Source organism: Drosophila subobscura, chromosome O (genome assembly GCF_008121235.1).
Source record: "Drosophila subobscura isolate 14011-0131.10 chromosome O, UCBerk_Dsub_1.0, whole genome shotgun sequence".
Taxonomy (NCBI): Eukaryota; Metazoa; Arthropoda; class Insecta; order Diptera; family Drosophilidae; genus Drosophila; species Drosophila subobscura.
Genome location: NC_048533.1, coordinates 6073303 through 6096186, shown reverse-complemented (window position 1 = coordinate 6096186; position 22884 = coordinate 6073303). Strand labels below are relative to the sequence as shown.

Sequence of the window (22884 nt, the reverse complement as noted above, 5' to 3'; positions counted from 1 at the left end):
CAGATATATTGGACAGATTATGTATCGAAGACTATGCCAGTATTTCAGTGTATTCTTAGCTGTTTTTATGAGCCAATAAATGGTGCTTTTATCGAGTTAATTCTCTCATTATTTCTATATGTTTTCTTTTATTTGCACTTAAGTTGAACCCACAAAAACAATTGTGCAAACAATTTAGCATTTTTCTCTGTTCTGTTTCGATGATTTATAAATAAACGCTTTACTTAATTTGCATGATAATACGAGTATGCCTTGCCCATTGGCCCCATAAGCCCACTGTGCCCCAAAAAAACAAAGTGCATACTATACCCTTTAAACAGGTAAGGGCATTGAGGTTTTGAGGGGATGTTTATAACGAAAAAAGAAACCTCAGCCGTCAACCATTCCTTTCGTCAATATTGTAAAAACACAGTTTTCATTGTTTCAGATTATTCACATTTTCAAACAAAAATCGTATCACATGATCCCAATCTATATGAGGTATAGAAATAATTTTTAAGGGTGTTACCCTATTCTATACGCAAAACTCTAAATTTGGCCGCTAGCTGTAAGTGTGTTTATGTTTTTCATCGAGCGAGTGGGAACCCAAAAATAAATCTCATAATTCTCTCGTAATTCTCGACCCAATCTTTTGAATTTCGGTTTCTGTTTTCGCTTTTGGGGTTTGTTGAACTTTTTGTCGCCTGTTTTTTGAGTTTTCTGTTTTGCATTTGCAGCTAAAATTAGTTGCAACTAATTTGTTGTTTGTCGATGGGTTGGTTGGGGTCTATTTTTCGTTTTATTTCATGTGGCAGAGCCGCGTGTCAAATGTGACAGCTTTCAATGCGCATCGCGTTTGCATGTTCTCTCCGTGCGCTAATTATGCAAATTTTTAATGTACTGTCGAGAGGAGAGTTTTTGTTTTGTTTTGTTCCCAAAAAAGAGGGAGGCCTCTTTGTGGCCCTTTTCTGTCATTCATTTACATTACAAAGGCATTCACATACGATGTTTTCAGGGGGAGAAATACTGAAAGCATATGAATTATGATATATTTACAGAGAAATATCAACTATTGATTGGGGAGACCTTTAGTTACCTGTAGTTCCAATTACGAAAAGTTTCCGCTTGTTTACAATTTATTTGGAGTGTATTAAAGAGAATCGCGTACCTAGGTTGACCCACAAATTGTGTCTTGTGTCTTCATCGGAGCTGAAAAGAGTCGAAAAATGCATTTTCCGAATTGTTTTGACCAAAGCCAAGTGGCGGACCAGCTGAATGCCGGATAGCAGCAGAAGTTACTCTCGCGCAGAGACAAAATAATCCAAAATCAAATCACTTTACTTAAATTCCAATTGTAGTTTTTTCCGCCCTGTTTCCTTTTACGCTTGTCCACTCTTTTCACTCTAATTTTCCCACTTATTTTCCTCCATTTTTCCATTACGGTCCCCCCAACCTATTTGACGCTCTCTTGTTTCCTTTCGGCTGCGTTTTCTCTTTCTCTTTCAACAGCTGCCAAATGGCAAAGTATGTCTTGTGATTTTTTTGTCTTTTATTTTCATAGAATTTTGTTGCATATTTATTTATCCACTGCCGCCTTTCGGTGACGACATTTTGTGGATGGAGCAGCGCAATATACGTAAAGTGGAATTCCGTGAATATTTCTGTTCACTCGATCTTATTTTTAAACATTTTCGCTGTGTGTATTTTTAATGCTGTTCATTTTGTTTAAGTTTGCATTGGCCCCACTCCACACCATTCCGCTGTGTTCGCCTGTCTATTTATTTTTTATTAGTCGTATTTTTAGTGCACTTTTCAGTTATTCAAGAATTTGCATTTAATGGACGGCTGCTTCTGTCTTAATTTACTTTCACTTAGTGGATGAATACTCGTGTGTTCCTACGACACAAATCGATCCCAAAAATAGCATTAAATCTACTTTCAGGTCTATAAATAATCACATAACACCGCATCCCATAGAGGGGAAACACACACTCTCTATCACCATTTTATTGATGTTGACTCAATTAGCTTTTGGTTTTCGTAAATTTATGTGATTTTCTTATGCAAGGAAAGCGCTTTGGCGCTTCTGTGTAAGTGCTCGGATAAACTCCACTTCAACACCCATTTTCTACCGTTTTTTTTCGCCCCTAAGGCCATAAGGTCAATTTTATGTATGTATGTTCACAGTCGATGTACCTTGACATTTATGTGTGTGTTTGTTGGTGTGTGTGCTTGCATCACACATATGTATTTATATGTTTCCGGATACACCCACACACCCACCCCCACGCACACAGATATTAATAAAAAAGGCGAACGCGTTGAAAAAATGTGTAATAAATAACAAAATCATTTAAGAGAATTTTATTTTCTATGTTGGCACAGATTTGTTATGCATTTTTTGTTGGTGAAGGGTATGAATGAATATGATTTAGTAAGATTTTTGGAATATGTTGATGGTCTTTTGAAAACTTTAGGGTGTGAAACAATTGTGTAATGTTGGATTATTTCTTCATCTCCGAGGCAATGGAGTGTGGATTTTCCATTAATTTTCTTATTATTTATAACGTTTAATTTTTGATAGAATTAAAGTGCCATTTACTTCATTCTGAGATCGCCAATCCTCGAAAGAGCATTAAATCTTCGTATTTACTTCTCTTTTACCATCATATTTTGTTATTTCTTAGACTTACTTTCAGTTTTATTTAGTCTATTGTTTGTTGTTATTGTGAAAAATGCTTTTAGTGTGCCACGGGGCGTTGTGTTGTGTTTATTTTGATACGAGAACGAGTATATGTACCTACATACATATATGCATACATATTTGTATATTCCCATCCGTAGTATTCATGAGGAAAACTCACACACAGAAACTCTGTCACACATGGCGGAGCCAGAGCTTCTCTCCTCTATAGGGGGGGCTCGTTAAAAAAACATTTAAATTCTTTCGTTTCTATACGTTTCTCTAGAATTTTTACATTCAGTTTCAGTTTTTATTGCGAAATTAGCTCACTTTTGAGTGCGAGGAAAACAGCGAAACTTAATTGAATTTTCATTTTTGTTTTCTGAATTTTTATGATTAATCGTCATGGGAAATCTATTGGTTATGGCTTTTCCACATCCATTTGCTGAGATGCTCTTTTGTTTACTTAACGCAAATGTGGGAAAACAACACTGGCACTCAGTTGGCAGATGTCAGATACTCTTGAATGACGGACATTTGTTGAACGTTTTGGGTGTGCTTTTTTGTATACAACAATTTCACATTTAATGGCAACTTCTTATCGCATATTTATGCCTCGCAAGTGTCGGAAGCTTCTTTCATTTTTTCCCAATCAGTTTTCATTCGTTTTCCCTTCAATTGAAACGATTTGACAAAGTCCCGGAGTCCACTTCTCAACTCGCATAAGTAATGTGGTTCTCTATAAATAAATGACTGCCGCCATTTCGAACGAAAAAAAGTCTTAAAATAATATTTGAAATTCTCGAAAAATGAACAGCACAGCATATTGATTGCCCCGAAAGAACTAAGAGCACAAAGCACGGCTGTCAATGAGGAAAGTGATTGCATTTTTCCAGGCTGAAAGATGATTCAATCAGAAATGAAAACTGAAACAGAACAGAACACTTAATATTGTACGTGTTTTGGGGGGTTATTGTGGAGTGATTCATACCAGAAAGAATGGGCTAAGAATTCATTAAACGTTTGTATTAAAAACAAACAAAAAAGAACAGATTAACCGAAGGACACATTTTGAAGCATTCAAATAAATGAAGTGAATAAAAGATAATTAAGTGAATAAAGGAAATAAATTTGTATTAAATAACAAAACAAAAAAAAAAGAAACAATCAAAAAAAGTTTGATAAAAATTAAGTGAAAAACGAAATTGATTTCCCATCTTCTCACCTACATTTTCTTTCTGTTTTACTTTTTCTTCCAAAAGTTAAAGGCACAGAAAAGCGTGTGGAAAAGACAGAAATAAAATGCGTGTGGCAAAAAGGAAAGAGGAAACTTTTTGTAGCCAAATGAAATGAAAGGTACAAAAGAGAAAGTTGCAAGGAGAAAGCGAGTGGACAAAGAAATCCGAATGCTAAACATTTCAAGTAAATAAACTGAGAAGTAAAACTACTACTATGAATAAGACTCAGAAAAATCTAAGGAAAATGTGAGCGATTCGCTTGGACACAACAAACGAAGATAAACAAGAAGAAAAAGTACAATTAACATCACGAGGAAAACACGCAAAAGACAAACAACCAAACGAAACACAAACGGAATGTCCGGAAAAGTTGGAAGAGAAGTAAAAGTAGCAAAAGTGTAAGACTTAAATTAATACGGAAAAAATAAACAAAAATAGCCTCAGCATTAGGAGGAAAATCTCGTTTACCCCAAAGACTCCGAAAAACAAAGTCATGAAGTTCCGTTTAGCAGCATTTTGGCTATTTCTGTTGACAGCTGGCAGCGACTGTGGCAGGGGAAATCACAAGCAATTAAGCCTTGATTGCTGCCTGGGGCATGGTCATGCCCCTACATGGGGTGTGGCGGCTGCAGCAGCAGCAGCTGCAGAATCAATCCACCCAAAAGACAGCGACAACAACGACAAAGGAAATGAACTGGAAAATGCAATGCAATTGCGTACAACCTCAAAGCAAAAGCGAACGGAAAGGCAAACGCAGGTTATTGGGGACATCACAACAGGGGCCACAACGAGAGCAACAGCCGCATACCAAACTGCAGAGGATGCCACAACATTGTCGACGGCATCCAAATCAATTGGCCATCAGGCAGTGCGACGTGCCAAGGACGCCGCTTCCATAGCTGGAATCCAAAATTTGGAGCTTCATTTAAAGCAGAGTGTGGCAAGGCTCTTCACCAGCGATGAAGAGTCCAGCGAGGGTCCTGACGTTGAGAGTGACATCAGGACAGCCTCAATATTGGTCACAGATTCAACAGCCACAGCAGCCACAGGCACAGCTACAGCCGCAGCCACGACGGTGACCACACATCATCCTGGACGGCGACATGTGGTACCCGATAAGCTGCAGTATACCAAAGAGATACAAATCAAGCAGGGTCGCCTCATGGGCATTACACGTCGCTTTCAGGTCACGAGCGGCCTACGGGAGGTGGATCAGTACCTGGGATTGCCCTACGCAGAAGCCCCGACAGGCAATCGAAGGTTTATGCCGCCAGGTGAGTGGTGGAAGGGAAATCTACTTGAATTTACCAAGTAAATATTAAAAATTATATAATCTTTTTCATTCAGTAATGAATCCCTATTGATTCTTAGACTCTAATCGGCTTAGTGGGGAAGTTTCCGCCGGTAATCTTTATTTTTCCAAGTAGTTAGCTTTTCCTTTGGCATTTTCCCGCTGTGGAGTGGCCAGCACTGTTTGTAGACCGCAAATATGATGGCAAATTGCCACTTTGCAGCACCCAAAACCCCAAAATGAAAAGTGTAGGGTGGACAGGAAGAGCAGGAGTGGCAGGAGGAGGCTAAGCAATGTAGGCACTCCTTGAAATTGCCAGAACACATGCTGGCCACACATTTCTCGCCTGTTGGTTGTCCGTGTAAGAACGAACATCCTGCTTCTTCTGGTGCGGCTGATGTTGCTGCTGCTTCCCCTTCTGGATCTCCTGCCTCTTGTGGCACTTAGAATTTAGCCTGCAATTTAAGCAATTATCGTTGAAGCCGTGCCCCTAGCCCCAGCATTAGGCTCTCAAAAGACTGACATGTGCCGCCTGGCTCTTGCTCTCTCTCGCCACCTCTGGATATTCTAGGACTTCTCACTGTTCTGTGTTCTGTCTGTATTTTCCTCGACTGGCTATTATTATTGCAGCTCGTTTTTACATGGATTGCTATGTAAATTATCAAGCCCCTCCCTGCATGTGCTTGCAACATTCTCGGGAGATTATTGCCTGAGCGGGGGCTTATGCTTATGAATATTTTCCATGTGTTTTCCCTACATTTATCTATGTTTAATTAACAGCAGAAATTGCAATTATTATGTTTGTTTGTACGGGTTTTTCATTTGATTTTTATCCCAGCAAAAACGCACAAAATGTTGTGTGAGACTTTGGCGCGGCACTAAGTTTGTGGTAAACAATGTTGTGTGTGTCCTTTTGTCCCATCTTTCGGGCCATAAACAGATCGGGGCATTAGCTGTTTGTACTAGGAAAGTCCTCACGACAGCATCTTTGGGCACTGAGAGAAAATGTGTTAATATTTGAGGGTTTATTGGTTGATACAATTCAGATAAAAGTTTAGGTTGATTTATAGCTCGCTGGAGAAAATGGAAGCGAAAATAAAAGATCAATAGATTGGCAGGAAAACGGAAAATCGAACCCATTGAAATTTGCCTCTCTTTGTTTTCAAAGTGCAGTGGGTGGGGGGGTCTGTCACTCCTCCACAGTGCAGTGCGGATCCCTCTCTTGTGTCTTCTATTGGGTACACAGTGCAGTTCCTCGTTGTCTCCCACTACAGTGTATGCACAGTGTAGTACTAAGCATTCAAGCCGCGTACATTGCATTACGTAAAGACAATAAATTAACACGCGCTAGAGGCTGTTTGTTCGTTGGCAAGTGTTGTGTGTGCCACGATTTGTATATCGGGTTGCAGTTTGCTCCTGCAACAGTTTCGAGTTGCCCCAGAGTTGGTACTGTGGCAGCAGCCTTGCAGTTTGTCGTCGCGTTTGGAGTTTATTGAGCACTTGAGTGCCGTGCACTCAATCCAAACGGACAGACCTAAGCGCCCACCGACGACAGCGCCAACGACAACGACTCTGCCATATTTGTCAGCGGAAGTTGGTTCGTCGTTTGGTTGTGTCGCTGGATGGCAAACATGGCTCTGTCGCTACTCGTTTGTTCTGCCTTCAAATTCGCCCGGCAAATATAGGAAGCCAATGCAAATACGCGCCCACGTTCCGTATGTGTAATGTGTACAGAAAGAGAAAGAGAGATGGTGAAAGAGATGGGACTGTCGTCAAAGGGGGACAAAACTCATACACAATCAGGAGCAGGAGGAGTAGGTATATCGTGTGATAGATTTTGTTTGTGAGTCTGTGTGTGTGCGCGTACAAAAAATCCAAACAAATATACAATATTTTTCGATTCTACATGTTGGTTGCCTATGTCCCAGGCGCAGCGCGCTGCGCCTTCCTTTTATTAATAACAAAATGGAAATAATGCTGTGTACTCCCTTCGAAAATTTCATATGGATCTCACAAACACAGAGAAGATTATATTTTCTCTCCCTTTTGGTTTTGTTTATGGCAGACAATAACGCAACGCAACGAAATGAAATGTTGTGTGTGTCCTTTCGTGTCAAAGTGTAAATATTGCCTTTTTTTTGGGACAAAATGGCATTGATTTTTGTGCTTATTGGAATTGAAATTCGTGGACTTTGTTTCTATTAAGTTTGGAAGTTTGCAATCAACATACATACATGTGCATAGAGACAGCTAAATGCGTTTCCGGACACTTCATTTGCCTAAGCTTTCGATTTGCAGATTAGTAAAACTATGCCAACATTTGCATATCAATCAATCAATCGATATATTATGGCCACAAGCCACAAAACAATCTCCGTAGCCTCGAAACAATGTGGGTGTCAAAATGTGTAAGCGATTTTGCACAGACAAAGTGCGGCTATCTATCTATCCATGGATTTGTGCACTCTCTTTCTGCTGCTACTAAACCACACTTCAGGATTTGGGATGCAGAATCCGTACTAACTTGACCAAATCGTGGTTACCAATTTACCCAACGATTCTCCGCATCTGCGAGCACAGCTTTGACGTTAACACCAGAAACGTAACCGCAGTCAACTCCGAGTGTCCTTCCTCTTGGTCGTCCTCGTCTTCCTGCTACTCCTGCTACTCCTACTTCTGCCACCTCCTGGCACTTGTGTGCAGGAAATCCGAGCGTTTTGTGGCGTGTATCTGTGTGTGCAGACGGATATGTGTGTGTGTGCGAGTGTGTGTCCTGCTGTGGTGTGGCGGGGTGTGGTGCTTGTTTATGGCATTTTCAAGTGCCTGTTGACCGTGTTACATAAATACGAAATTGACTTTTTGGCCAAACACTTGGGGGAAAAGCAGCAATCGAATGGCAAAATCTACGATGCAAACAGTGGATGGTTGATACGTACATATGACATCTATAAAGTCCAATCTAAGTGTTTTTTTTCGGCTCTCTATTTTTTCTCTGTTTTTTCAGGTGCGCCATTGCCATGGCAGGGCCTGAAGATAGCGCGTCATTTGCCCCCAGTTTGCCCACAAAAACTACCGGATCTGACGTCTCATGGCAGCGTCAACATGTCACGGGCCCGTCATAAGTATTTGAGTCGACTCTTGCCTTACCTGCGGTCAGAGGGCGAGGACTGCTTGTATCTGAATCTGTATGTGCCTCATGAGGGTAAGTGTATCTAATACAGAAATGGAAAATATTAAAATTTTTAATAATTTCTGTTCGATTTTTTGTGTCTTTTCCATTATTAATATGCATTTCTCTGTTCTCTCCAGAGCCCTTGGTTGCCCCCAAACAGTATGCAGTGCTGGTCTATCTACACGGCGAATCCTTTGAGTGGAACAGTGGCAATGCCTATGATGGATCCGTCCTCTCCAGCTACGGCGAGGTGATTGTCGTCACAGTAAATTATCGATTGGGTGTATTAGGTAAGTCAGCCCTTAAACAACAGACACTCCACGTACGATGTTAGTCATTGTTCTCTCAAACTCGATAGGCTTCCTCCGACCCAGCATTGATGCCCATAATATAGCCAACTACGCGCTACTCGATCAGATAGCGGCTTTGCATTGGATCAAGGAGAACATTGGCTCATTCAATGGCGACAATACGCGGGTGACACTTATGGGTCATAGCACGGGTGCGGCATGTGTCAATTATCTAATGGTATCGCCCGTGGCCTCAGGTAGGAGTACGAGAATAATGTGATTAGTGGTCATACCCCATAATACCATAATATTTTGCAGGTCTCTTCCATCGCGCCATCCTCATGTCGGGCTCTGCGATGTCCGACTGGGCATCCAGCAATCAGTCTTTGCAATTGACAATGCAAATCGCCCATGCCCTAGACTGTCCACTGAGCGGCGGCGACGACCATTTCGATGCGGATGACGAGGATGCCCTGCTCGATTGCTTGCGCCAGCGTCGGTGAGTAGTTCGGGAGTCAAGCTATTGAATTATTTAGTAGGCTTCTGGCAGTAGGTTTCTGGTTTGATTGGTGGGTGCGTGTGCGATTTGTGGGAACATTATAACCAGCCATAATGCCAGCTAATGCGTTGAATGTGCGTCAACTTCATTAGCGCTGTGTGACATCTTCCGAACAGGAGAATCCTCTGTCTCCTCTGTTTCGTGGCCAGTGTCCTGTCCCCATGGTTCCTGGGCTTTGATTCACTCTGGTCCAATAGAATTTCGGCCGCCTTTTGTGGCACGGCCTGACTGCGTCTGCCTAATGATTCGGTAAATTTACGAGTTTCCAGCCAGCACTACGACCTCAATGAGGCGTAAAGTCCTCCCATCCTTATCCTCAAAGCCATGACCATGACTAATCACGCGTAATGTCCTTCGGCCTTTGGGGGCGTGTGTGTCCATGCGGCATTTGCATTCCGATTACTTGTAATCTGTGTCCTGTGTGTGTCTCTCCCTTTTTGAGTGTTATTCAAAACACTCACTTCTCAATCAACGGGGCGTGTGTGGGTGCGTGGGCGTGGCGAAGCATAGGCCGCCTAAATCTGATGAATGGAACAAATTTAAATTAATTGCTAAATAAGTGATTCTTTTTTGTAGGAGCTTCTTTGTTGCTTTTTCTGAATTCAGGGGTGAATTTATATGGTTTATTCAGGGATAAGGTTAAGGAGACCTTTTTAAAGTGATTGACAAGTTAAATGTTAGCGGAAAATACTCGGAATCGGGGTGGAAAATGTGTAAACGAGACTGAATGGGAACTTTGAGTGACGTATAACAATTACAAACAATCTACACGAGACTAAAGCTTAAACACTGCTCCTAAAAAGACTCTGAAAAGGTAATAACTCTCTTGTTTTGTTTATACATACACTCCCAATCAGACAAATAGACTCACGAGTTTTCAAAGTGAAAAAAGGTTTCTAAAAATCCAGCAGCGAATGATAGTGGAGCAAATTAATTTTTCCATTAATCAAGATTCTTTTCCTTATTTAAAAAGTAAAGAATTCGACTTCTAAGTGGAAAGGTTTTCTTTTTATGAATTATTTTGTGTAAATACCCCCAAAAAAAGGCCCGTTTTAGCGATCACCGAATAGACTCAATAATGAATATTAGGCAAAATCTTTCAAAAGCTTTGTAATAAATATTTTTTTATGATGTTTGGAGCTTAACTAATAATGTTTGTGGAAAACTTTTTTGGAATTGCTCGGTAATGTCCTTCAGGACATTAAAATGAAGGGGATTTCGAAGGGTTCAATTAAAGCTCGCTGCAGGCCTGTCTGATGCAATTATGTAATGGTTTAACTTCTTAAAATTATTGACAGGACTCATATCCTTTACGTAAAAGCTATCCCCATGCGATCCCTGTAAAATTCTGATCAGGAGAGAAAAAAAACTTCCAAATTAGGTGAAAATTTGATTCTTTCATCCACTTCTTTATCAATTTACCGTTATATTTCGTGCGAGTATCCTGGTGAAACTAGCCTTTCTATGTGACAAAAATGTTATTAGCATTGTGGTATTATTGAAATTATACAAAAGTTATCCTCTTATTGGGTCTCGCAAGGATTCTTGCATTGTTGTCGCGCGTGTCATGACACCGGAAACCAAATTTTTTGTATCCGTTTTTTTTTTTTATAAAAAAGTTTTAATTGGAAAAGAATAGGTCGATTTAATTATTCTTTCATGATCTAAGAAAAAAATAAAATTTTTTGACTCGTTACAATAGTCCTTAGAGGACCATACTGGTGTTGGGTTCCATTTGTTTTTATGGCGCACTTGACACCTGATTTGTTTCGTGGATGTTGAGTGAATCAGTAGGAAAGTTACTCTTAAAGTCCTTTGGTGAGATTCTGCAACATTTTTGTCACATAGAAAGGCTAGTTTCACCAGGATACTCGCACGAAATATAACGGTAAATTGATAAAGAAGTGGATGAAAGAATCAAATTTTCACCTAATTTGGAAGTTTTTTTTCTCTCCTGATCAGAATTTTACAGGGATCGCATGGGGATAGCTTTTACGTAAAGGATATGAGTCCTGTCAATAATTTTAAGAAGTTAAACCATTACATAATTGCATCAGACAGGCCTGCAGCGAGCTTTAATTGAACCCTTCGAAATCCCCTTCATTTTAATGTCCTGAAGGACATTACCGAGCAATTCCAAAAAAGTTTTCCACAAACATAATTAGTTAAGCTCCAAACATCATAAAAAAAATATTTATTACAAAGCTTTTGAAAGATTTTGCCTAATATTCATTATTGAGTCTATTCGGTGATCGCTAAAACGGGCCTTTTTTTGGGGGTATTTACACAAAATAATTCATAAAAAGAAAACCTTTCCACTTAGAAGTCGAATTCTTTACTTTTTAAATAAGGAAAAGAATCTTGATTAATGGAAAAATTAATTTGCTCCACTATCATTCGCTGCTGGATTTTTAGAAACCTTTTTTCACTTTGAAAACTCGTGAGTCTATTCGTCTGATTGGGAGTGTATGTACATAATTATTCTGGTGCAAATGATGAGTTAAATAATGGAAGAAGCAGATTACATTAAATATCATATTTCTATATAGTTTTTAGATAATTTTTTATTAATGAATGTGAATCTAAAAATTTACATATCTTTGAAGTTCTCTCGCGAAAAGCAAATATCATAGAAACGTACATTTTTTAGAGGTTGCTCCCTTCCATTTGCTACAAACCAAATCCAATAACTTATGACACTATTCTAGTGCCAGATTTTCCTCCATTTTTACATGGATATATGTATGTATGTACATTTGTGTATACATCGTCACCGCAATTATTTAAATGGCATATTCATTGCAGTTATTTCTGCGGCTATCCAATCAGTGGGTCCGCAGAAGGTGTGGACTGCAAACACAGATTAAAGCATCATCAATACAAAAAAATTACCACAGTAAAACGAGAGACTTTAATGCTTTAAAAGAATAATTTGTTTGTGTATACCCAGAACTGAAAGAGTATATACAGATTTGCGTGGTCGTGTTTACCAGATGTCAGTACGAATTTAAGCAGTTGTTACTTTTAAGAATGCCTACGCCACAGTGTAAAGGGTATCTTAGTGTCGAGGTGCATTTAATGGACAGTTTTCTATGTGTGAGAACATGTCGTGTGCATGGATATGGTCTGAGTGCATGCGTGGGGGAGCGCCTGAGGGGTGAAACATTCATTTGTATGCATTGGTGGGCACATTGGTGCAGAGGGGGTGCACAAAAGAGAAGAAAACTAAAAAACAATTTGCATACAAAATGAAATAAAAGCGCATGAACACTAAAAATATATGTAAAACTAAATCAACAAACGGCACAATAATAGTAATTATGTTAATTATGCTAGGCATGCACATTCTCACACACATACAGAGCAAACACATTCACAGATACTGTCACATGATGATGCAACATGTGTATGTATCTTTGGGTACTCGAGAAAGTTTCCCTACTTGCTTTCCTCTGGTTTCTTACTGCGCACAAATTGGCACAGTAGCAACTGGAAGATCCGCCAGAAAACCTGAAAATGCAGAGCAGGAAATGACGTCAAAGTAATGAGGAAAATGGTAATTAGAGCAAAGGGAAGCGAAATGTACTCTAAACGGAGCCAACTGAAAGGGAAATCTTCGCATAATTGAAACCTAAACGACAACTCTAAGAGAAATGTCTGCAGAAGTTTAAGGAAGTGTTTTAAGTTTAACTGACAAGCAGAAGAGTATATGAGATCTAAGAGATCTAAGACACCTAGAGACCTATTTACATAAGTAGAGAACAGGTCGTCGGGCTTTCAATGTATAGCCTTGTATTACAAGCAGTACTTGTACTTGGAGCATAGACAATCCTGTCGGCATTCTGAAACAATTAGAAATCATAAAGAAGTTATTTAAGTGCATATCTTAATTTAAGATTTTAAGAATTTAATTATTCAATCTGTGTATATGTATGTATGTATATACATTGAAAAAACTATAGGACCCTGTAGATGTTTTTAGAAACATAATGTTACAGAAAACACAATTATGAAAACATCATCATTTGGAAACTACCTGAATAATTATAAGCCTTTCCAAGCGAGCAAACATATGTATATAAAAAGTGTGCCAACCCTTTCGCTTGGAAGTGCATTTACAGAATGTTTTAATGAAGGAGCTAAAGCTTTGGTTTTGGGCCTGAGAATTGCAGCCTCGTGTGGCAGCTTACTGAAGTAATGGTACGCAGGGAACGAGTGAAGGAATGAAGGAATGAAGGATGTGGGTGGGGGAATAAATGGGTAAATGTGTGAACAGGGGAAGGAGTAAGCACAGGATTTAAGTAAGGAGTGAAAGAGTAAAGGAATGAATGAAGCAAAGAGTGAAAGAGTAAGGTAATGAAGTAAGGAACGAGTGTATGAGTAAGTGGAAGAGTGACTGAGTTTTTGTGTTGGGAAGGGGTGTCTGCTGTGCGAGTATGAGTGTTCGTACGAGCAAGTGCGAGTGTTAAATGAATGCAATGAATTATGTATGAATTACTGAGCAAATGTGCTCATCGCTTTTGCCTACAAAGGCACCACCACACCACAGCACAGACACACACATAGACACACATTCTCCCAAAGAAACGCAAACAGGTAACAGAACTACTTGAGCAAACAACGACTTAGTAAAGGCATAGCCACAGCAGCATTTGTTTGCCTGAACCACACAATTGCAACCCTTAGACACTCCCTCTCCCTCTATCCTTTCTCTTCGATGGACTTGAGGCTTTGTCTTCAAGAAGAACTTAAATATTTAATATAAGTTTTCTCTCTAGTTTCGTATTGATTTCGCTTGCTCTTTGCTCTTTTCGCTTTACGCTCTGCTCTTTTTCCTTAATTTATTCAAATTATTTAACCATTGCCGCCTAATGTGTTTGTACGGCAAACAGGACTTTTGATCTCTGCATATATTTGCTTACAGGCAAAAGTTTGAAACGGCATCCTGGCTTTCTCTTGATTGTCCATTTTGCCTACCTGTAAAGTGAGCATTTTCCCCTCTCTATTTTCGTATGCTTTCCTTTGTTTTCATTGATTGTGTTTCATTGTGTAGAAATGTTTATTTAAGCTGATTAAAAAGCATAATTTTTGTGCAACTGCATTTAAATCCAATTGTTATACAAAAATATATATTTGTCGCTAAGCTGCTTTTAAAATGTAACTAGAAATGGGGAAAACTCTGGGAACATGGAGCACCGAAGAGAGCTTACAAATGTTTCATTTTCATTCGTTTTGTGCGCACTTAATCCTACAAAAATCCTTTCTAGCGGAAGAGAGACGGAGCGAGATAGAGAGACAGAGAAAAATGTCCCCAGAGAATAATTTAGAATAATGTAAAAATCAAGCATACGCCACGATGGGCCGTCCGCACAGCCTCAGGAGCTGCCACACACAGAATGCAGCTGTTTTCCATTTGCGCTGCTAATTGACAGAAATAAAAAGAAAGGTCTAAAGCATATTAAAAATTCATTAAATAGAAAGCAGTAGGACAACAGAAGAACAGCAGACGAAGGAATATATACAGACAGCTTTAGAGCCAAAAACCAAAACTGGAGACAGCTGCAGAGACGATAGACCCCGATAGAGGCAGAGACAAGGCTAAAACTGTTGCAGGATAAATGACAGAGGATTTCTCTGGGGCAGTAAACTCTCTCTGGAGCAGTAGTTCAAGTAGCTGCTTGCTACATGCAACCCATAAGGAATACCATCAATCTTCGTTCTCCTGCCACAAGCACACACACTGACAAATTGTATGTGCAATGTATTGTAGAGGGGGCAGGGATTGGCATTCTGCTTGCTGCGGCAACACAGTACACACTCTGAACATATAAAGAGAGAGGAAGAGAATATATTGCAACATATTGTATATCTAAACGAGTTAATCGCAGTTTGCAGCTCAACTTGTGACAGTTTTGTGCGGCAGCTAATAAGAAGCAAGTAACAAGAAGAGCAACAGTGGAATAAAGCCTTTTTTATTTAAGAAATACCATCATAAATCACAAGTGAAAATGAAGCACGAAAACATACTACTTTTCCCGCAGCAAGTGTTTTTCTTTCCAAAGTCTCAAGCAAAAGCCAGAACCGAGAAGCTTACGTCGAGTCTGCTATAAACTTGCCCCAACATTTGACCACACACTAAAAGCCATGGGATATGTGTCCTTACAGTGCAATGGTCTTGCAGAATGCTTGATGCCATCGATTGGATTGCTGCATCCTAAAATGGATTACTGATAATATCATCTTGAAATGGGGGATTTTCTGTAGGTGTTGAGTGAATTAACACACACATACACATACGACAGACACTCATTGAATTTTAGGGATTTTTCCATGGCTTAGCATTCGAATGGCTTCTCTGAATGGCATCCTTGGAATTTCTCTTTCACTCTCTATCTCGTTCAATTGAATTTCCAGCAGAGACTCTGAGACAAAGAGCTGTTTGACATCAGCTGAATATCCATTAAAAGCGCAATGAATGGATTTTTATTAATACCAAAGCAATCCTCTCGTTTAATGGCGGGGAAAACCCCTAACAAATCGATTATGACAATGCCAAAGGCGGGAACAGATGGAAGTTTACACCCAAACATCCCGAAAAGGAATGTTTTATGAACTTTTTCCCACTTCATCCGCCGCCTGAACTCCAACATGCGAGTACTCTACAGCTCTTCCTATATTCAGGTTTTGCCTGCATTTCAATGATAAAAATTGTCCAATATTTTCTAGACTTTTGCTCCTTTTCCTTTTCTTAATTTGTTCCAATTTCTGGTGGGTACTTCTGTTGCTGCTGCCTCGTGCCTTGTGGACTTTTATGCAAACTATGCAACAGAAATTGCACCCAACAGAAGCATTTCCATGCCATTGCCATTGCCACTGCCGCACTGCAATTTTGTATCAATATAAAGGCCATAGCGCCAGCGCCCCAAAGTATGCAAATAAGAGAGAGAAAAGCGAGAGCTCAAATATTTCCCATCGAATTGAAATGCTTTCCACAGGCAACATCCAACAGAAGCAAAAGTTTTATATGTGTAAGTCTGCTGATTGTATTTCATATATGTAGCACTTTTTTGTATCGCAAAATGGGGTAAGGTTCCCTCGTTCCTTCTGGTATTTGTGTTTGTGTTTGTGTAAATCTGTGTGAGTGTGAATTGGTTTGCATTGCGGCTCTATTATGGGTTTTAAAATCAACAAAAAAAAAGGTCATAACTACAGGATGTACAGAAATGCAAGTGCCTGCCGATAAGGAGGAAAAGAATGTGTATGGAATTGTACCTATTGAACCCATTTTGAAGTGAATATTGGAAGGCATTTTTCAATGATTATAGATTTTTTACTGACAATTGAATGGCAGAAATTATGGGTTTTATTTAATTTGTAGCATGATATTGGGTTTAAAATTCTTTAAAAGCTTGGAAATCCATTTCCTTTATGAATTGTGATCCTCAAAAACCACCACAATATATTCTTTTTACCCTTTCATCTAGATTCGTATCTCAATATTTTTTCCCCTAATAAAAAGCATCTCTACTTTATGAAATTCTGTTAATTTTTGGTGTCCCTTCAGACCATATGTGCATGGTATTAGGAGTATCTTTATGGGCCACACGTGTGTGGCAAATATGTGTACGTGACAGCCAGTGTGGAGACTGTGCAATGGCCAGCCAACAAATCACACATAAAATTTATTAGAAATTTTCTCAAATCAAAGTGAAAAGTGGGACCGGACCGCTGTCATGATGTCCAGCTGAGGCGCCACAAGAACCATTCCCTCGAAGACTCTACCATATTGTATTTTGAACCTTTTTTTCTTAACGCATTTTCTTGACTCATTCTCTCATACTCTATTCGATTTTCTCTTTTTTCTAGGTACCAGGATATCTTGCACATACCAACATCGCTTCAACAATTTTCAACATCATTGGGTCCAATTGTCGATGGACATGTAATACCAAATCAACCGTACAAGGTCATGGGGCATTATACGGAGCATTTCAGCCGGTTTGTTAAGCAATTCCACCCCACAGCTAACACTAACCTCTGACCATCCGAAACCCCTATGCCGCAATGCCACAATGCGTTTTGATGCTTTGGGGAGCTGTCAAACATTCCTTTGCTTTCTTTTCCCTTTGGCCTTCAGTCTCTCCCTTCCTCTTTTCGCCAGAGTATTTATTGTGCGTTACTTGATTAGACGTCTGGTATTTCTTTCTTTCTTGCTTTCGTCTGGGGAAAAGGCTTTCTTTTGCCCTCAGGTGAAAGTGAAATCGTGTGTAAGGAGCCCGTGAGACGCAAGACCATTTAACACGGTTATTTCTGCGTTGGCGTCTTGGGCTATCATCAAGCAAATTACATTTCGAGTGTCACTTTCGGGGCACTCAAGGACCCCTTCGCTGCTCAAAAAGGTCCTGCAATTGAGCCTTGAGCGTCGCAAAATCAATAAGGATATAACAACATACCGCGTCAGAGGTAAAAAACAAGTAATTTAGGGAACATATCGATCAAAAAGAAGAGAGGCTCCGCACCGGCTCTGCCACATAAATTATGGGCCATCCATCAATCAACTTCTGTTTGGGGAAAAGCACTCGCGACTTCCCGCCATTGGAGGAGGCAGGCATTAGCAGGAAGAGGCACGTGCTGCCCAGAGCAGACATAAACCCCAAGGGATAATCTAATAAAATGCGTGATTAATTTGATTTTAATTGTTATCCTTTGTGGCGCGAGAGAGTCAAACGTGTTTCGTTCGAGAATAGAATAATAGCTGCCACAGGAAGAGAGCCATTAATTACGGGCAACAGACAGACAAACGGAAGGATACATCCTGAGAGGTTAAGGGGTGAACGGGTGCACACAGTACAGGTTTACGGGCAAAGTGAAACGAAAGCACGTTTCACACGATTGAATGTTTGGTTTTGTTGTTGTTGCTGCTTTCGTTAATCACTTTAATCAGCGGATGACCTGAGGATTAAAGCTCTTATAGTAATGAATGGGAGAGCACTCCACTCCACTCCTCTCCACTCCGCTCTCTGTGGCATTTCTTTTCAATTTAACAAGTTTTGCATTTACTTTTATCGACGGAGGGAAAGTTTTCCTTCTAGAATATAAGTTTTAATGCGCCTCTGAGCTGCCTCTCAGGCTCTCTATCTCTCTGTCTCTTTTTTCGTCGCTGATATCTACTGTGAAGCAACAGGGCAACAATGGTTAAAGCAGGACTCTCGGGAAGAGGCAGCACTTTTCATAGTTGTAGAACCATTTATCAGGCGGCAGGCAGCGGCAGCGGCAGCGTAACAAGTTACGCGCCACAGGAAGAGGCAGCAGCAGCACTCGTTTTATTTTTAGTGCTTTTAACTCTCTGCGTTTTATGGGCATTCATTGGGTTGTTCTTTCGATGGCGATGCAGAGTGTGCACTGGCAGAAATTTTGCGTATAGATATGGCAAGGATTAAGGTGGGGGGATTGATGGGACTTTTTGCCAGTGCAAAAAGGGAATCTAAAATATCAGACATGTTGACCATCCTGGCATTTCTGGCTGTGGCTCGCACTAAACCCCTGTCTCTCTCTAACTTACTCTCTCTTTCTCTCCTACTAAGCCTCTGCTCTCTTACTGCTCTCTCTTTCATTCTAGTTATGATTTATTATTCGGCATCACGGAGTCAGAATCCTATCACACACTGGCCGCATTAGCACTCGAGGAAGGATTACGTGAAAATGAACGCGATAATTTATTACGCTTCTATATGCAGAGTCGCTTTGATGTACGCCCCGATTTGGCATTGGCTGCCACGCTAAAGAAGTAAGTGAAATTTATGTATATCCCTCGCCAAACTAAAGCCATTTCCATAGCCCAGGCAGCCATTGCTGAATGGCCTCCAGGCAGCAGGCCAGACCTATTTCTCCTCCCACATTTATAACTTAGTTGCATTTAACATAGTTCTATGGTGTGTGTGTGTGGAGTGTCATGTGGCATGCTACTGCTTTGCATATATATGTATGTATTTACGAATGTTCGTACATGGGGGCCATAGCCATATCGTTCATCTCAATTAGAATTGTTTATGTGGGGCAATTTGTTTGCTAAGTGCCGCGGATTAGCGACGCCTGCCACGTCAAATGCGTACACTCGCCGGAGGCACTGGCATTGACGTCAATGAAAAGGAGTTTTTGCTTAAATATTTGCTTTGAATTGTTATTTATACCGGGAACTGCTTAAAGGATGTCCGATTTTGTTTTATTGCGATCTCAGGGGCCTGGGAAAAAGGACTCTAAATTGTTATAAATGATAAGAAGATGAAGACGGTGGGAGAGTGGAAGAGTGGAAGAGTAGGTCTCTCATGAGTTGGCTACTTATTACTGCCTGGCCAGTCTCTTGGGGCATACGGACATTACTCCCTTCTTTTCGTTTGAAAACAATGGACTGCCGAGTGCCATTATCTCATTTTCAACAGAAGTTCTTGTCCTTGTGTCAGCCTCTTCAGGGAAAGTTTTGTGTGCAATAAATAAATTGCACAATGCACACAGGACACTGTCCACTGGACACGAGGAGGAAAAGGAAACTCCTTATGCACTGCTCCCCCACACGCTTTCAGCTCTTGAGGGGAATGTCCAGCAATGGGGTTTCGTATTTCTTTTTGCGTGTCATTCTATAAAACTTATTTTGCACAAAAGATGCAATTGTTTTCCGAAAAGATGCAGAAGCGCGCAAGGATTATAAACGGAATGTCCAAGCCATTCAGTAACACACATGTGGGGAAATGGAGAATGGACAAGAAAAGCACAAGTTAGAAGAAACGAATAGAAGCACAGAAACGAATTTTCTATATGCTTCTTAGAGCCAGACTCAGAGCTGGACATACATTTTAGGACTTAGGATTTTCATATTAAAATATAGAAAAATAAATCCAGAATAGAAAATGTCCAGCGGAATGAGCATATAACGGATTTTTGTCCGTGGATGCTTTTTTATTTGTTTTCTCATACATTTCTATCGATTTTAATGGCTTGGAAAAAGTTGTATTTTATTAAACAGCTATTTTCTATAAAGTTCTTTCAACAAAATCGATATTAAAATCAAAAAGGAGCAAGGACTAGAGTATAACCTTTTGCGTCCAATTTTTTGGAGAGAGCTTGTACAGAGAGAAAACAACTAGAGGAATGAATACATACTCTTTAATTTTGCATAAAAACTCCCACACCATACTGATTGGATATATCTTAAGTCCGACCTTTTTCCATACCCTTTATGATCCTGATCCTGGTGTTTTTCCTATATAGTTTCATTTATATTTTCATTTATATTCTCCTGTATATTTGTATTGCTTTTTCTGACACCAACGGCAAGGAAAACCTTCAGTATCCAACATTTTGAGACGGTGAGAGATACTTGCAACCGAAAAAACGTATCTAAGCTTCGGGCACTGGCACTCCGCCTGAAGCCGCGGATAACAGCAATAACACCACGCAAACAACAAACAACAAAAGCACTACAAAAGCAACAAAAACATGCAACAACACCAGTAACAAACAAACAATACAACAACAACAAGGAAGGGGTTGGGAAGGAGGAAAAACGAAGGACAAACAAACGATTGAAAGGAAGTTCACACAATCAACAACAGATGCGCTTTTTCACATACGAAATAACTGGTGGAAAAACAGGGAAAACTCTCCAGGGGAAATTGTTTTGTATGACGCTGTAAGGGTGGTGGTGGCGGCAGCATGTGGCAGGCGGCAGGCTTTGCTTGCAGCAGCAGAAGCACCAGCACCAGCAGCACATATTTGTAGCACTTCTCTCTCTGTTAACTGCATCCCAGTGGCAAATGCTTTGTTGTGTCCGTCATTGAATTAAATGGCAGCCCCAAACAGCGTTCTGCAACAGCGGACAGAACAGAACAGAATGGACGGACGGACGGACAGACATCACGGACACATTGACGAGCAATGGCATTGCTTTTTGTTTCGTTTCATTTGTCCCTCAGAGGAGACTCTCCCCCTCTTTAGAGGGTAAAAGTAGGGACAATGTGAACTGAACTACTGCAAGCATTCCAGGAATGAATTCCCAGATTGCAACGTGAAGAGAAACATTTCCACATGAAAGGAGTTATGGTTTTGGGGAACCTGAAAATCCGATTTAGTCTGGATGCATGCATCATTCCAACACTGAAAATATCTTCTGCCTAAGGATATACGCTAGATGAATAGAAATTTCAGGACAATACATCCATTGTCCTCCAATTTGAGTCAAATTTTGAGTCATGCAGGATACACGTTTCGTATCAATGCTTTTTTTGAGAGGCATCAACGGAATGACAGATGTTGCATGGATGTGTTGCTCAGAAATTCAATAAAACCGGCCAGGGATTGTTCTTCAATACACCTGTCTGTTTGCTATGACGGATATTAATGCATTTGCTCTCAGGACTTTCAAGTGTGTTTCGGCACAAAGCAATGCATTAAATTATGTTTTGAAATACTGGCGCCTGTATTCATAATCCTCTAATAATGAGCCTCCTTTAAAGATGTTACTAATGTTTCCTGTTCTAAGCAAAGTTTGAAGGAGGAGGCCTCTTACTCTCTGTCAAATTATACCCCATTGAAGCACATCTTGGAGGACTTTCACTCAAGAAATCACAAGCTAATTTCATTTGCTCATCTTTCAGCCGTAATTTCACTCATAATTCCTTTGGCCTTTGAAACGCTTTAAAGCGTAGGCAATTGCTTCCGCAACTTTGCTTCAAATTTCATTTTGGCTGACAAGAGGCCGGCATCAGGGACCGGCACCGGCACCACCACTGGCACCAGCACCTTCAGCGTTCAGCAAAGAGGTTCCTGGGAGAGGACCCTCCAGTGTGCACTCTTTTTGCCATTTTATCTGGGCGGCAGTGCAAGTTTTTAAGGCCAAACATTTGTAACTTTTAGGCATTGCGGGGGCACTTTCAAAAATGGTGTGCTTTATGGCAGGTCCTTTCTGGCAGGCCAGCAGCAGCAGCAGCCGTAGTATCGGTGCAGCAGCAGCAGCAAAAGGTGTAGAAGAGAGACCTGTTATCCGACCCCTTTTAGCATGCTCGAAGCGTGTTTTCCATGGGCTGCATTTAATGGCAGCCTAGATACAGTTACAGATACAACAGGGTGGTGTCCTTCTTTATCGCTTTGCCTCTTGCTGCTGCAGCACCTTCTCCTTTGTTGGAGGGGATGCCTATGTCGACTCTGCTTGGACTCTCTCTCCTTGCCGTTGGTCCCCTTTGGGGGTGTTTGCCGGACCTCGTCGCACATGTGCGCCCCCACAAAAATTAGCTTTTCTAACATCAAATATTGCCCCAAAAACAGCAACAGCAAAAAGAGCAACAACCAAAAACTGGCCAGACAATAGCTTAAGATTACACTGAAGAAATCGAAACAGATAAGGTAAAAAAAATCAGTACTGAAGATTACTGTATTTTCGAAACATGCTCTAAAATAATTTAAATGAAAATACAACAAAATATTTCTTCAAAAAATTGCTTCAAATTTAGAGAAATAATTGTAAAATGAATTAACTTAAATCTTCCAAGCATTTCAGTTTTCTCCCTGCCAAGTACTTTAATATACTTTAATTTTTGTCGCCCTTTTGGTTTGATTTGAATTTTTTCTTCACCATGGAAATATTTTTGTTGTAAAAGAAAATTATTTTCTTGCAGTGCAG

The 22884-nt window shown here is 40.3% G+C and overlaps 1 protein-coding gene across 3 annotated transcripts in view; it reads left to right on the top strand.

The window, feature by feature from the left end:
* Window positions 1-22884, top strand: part of LOC117896146 — a 115639-nt gene that overhangs the window by 67200 nt on the left and 25555 nt on the right. For all 3 annotated transcript variants that reach the window (XM_034804221.1, XM_034804220.1, XM_034804219.1), the window contains 7 exons: window positions 3925-5174; window positions 8196-8393; window positions 8501-8653; window positions 8722-8910; window positions 8972-9152; window positions 17079-17210; window positions 18832-18999. In XM_034804221.1, coding sequence (XP_034660112.1) covers window positions 4394-5174; window positions 8196-8393; window positions 8501-8653; window positions 8722-8910; window positions 8972-9152; window positions 17079-17210; window positions 18832-18999 — 1802 coding nt within the window. In that variant the 5' untranslated portion in view covers window positions 3925-4393. The remainder of the gene's footprint in view (window positions 1-3924; window positions 5175-8195; window positions 8394-8500; window positions 8654-8721; window positions 8911-8971; window positions 9153-17078; window positions 17211-18831; window positions 19000-22884) is intronic.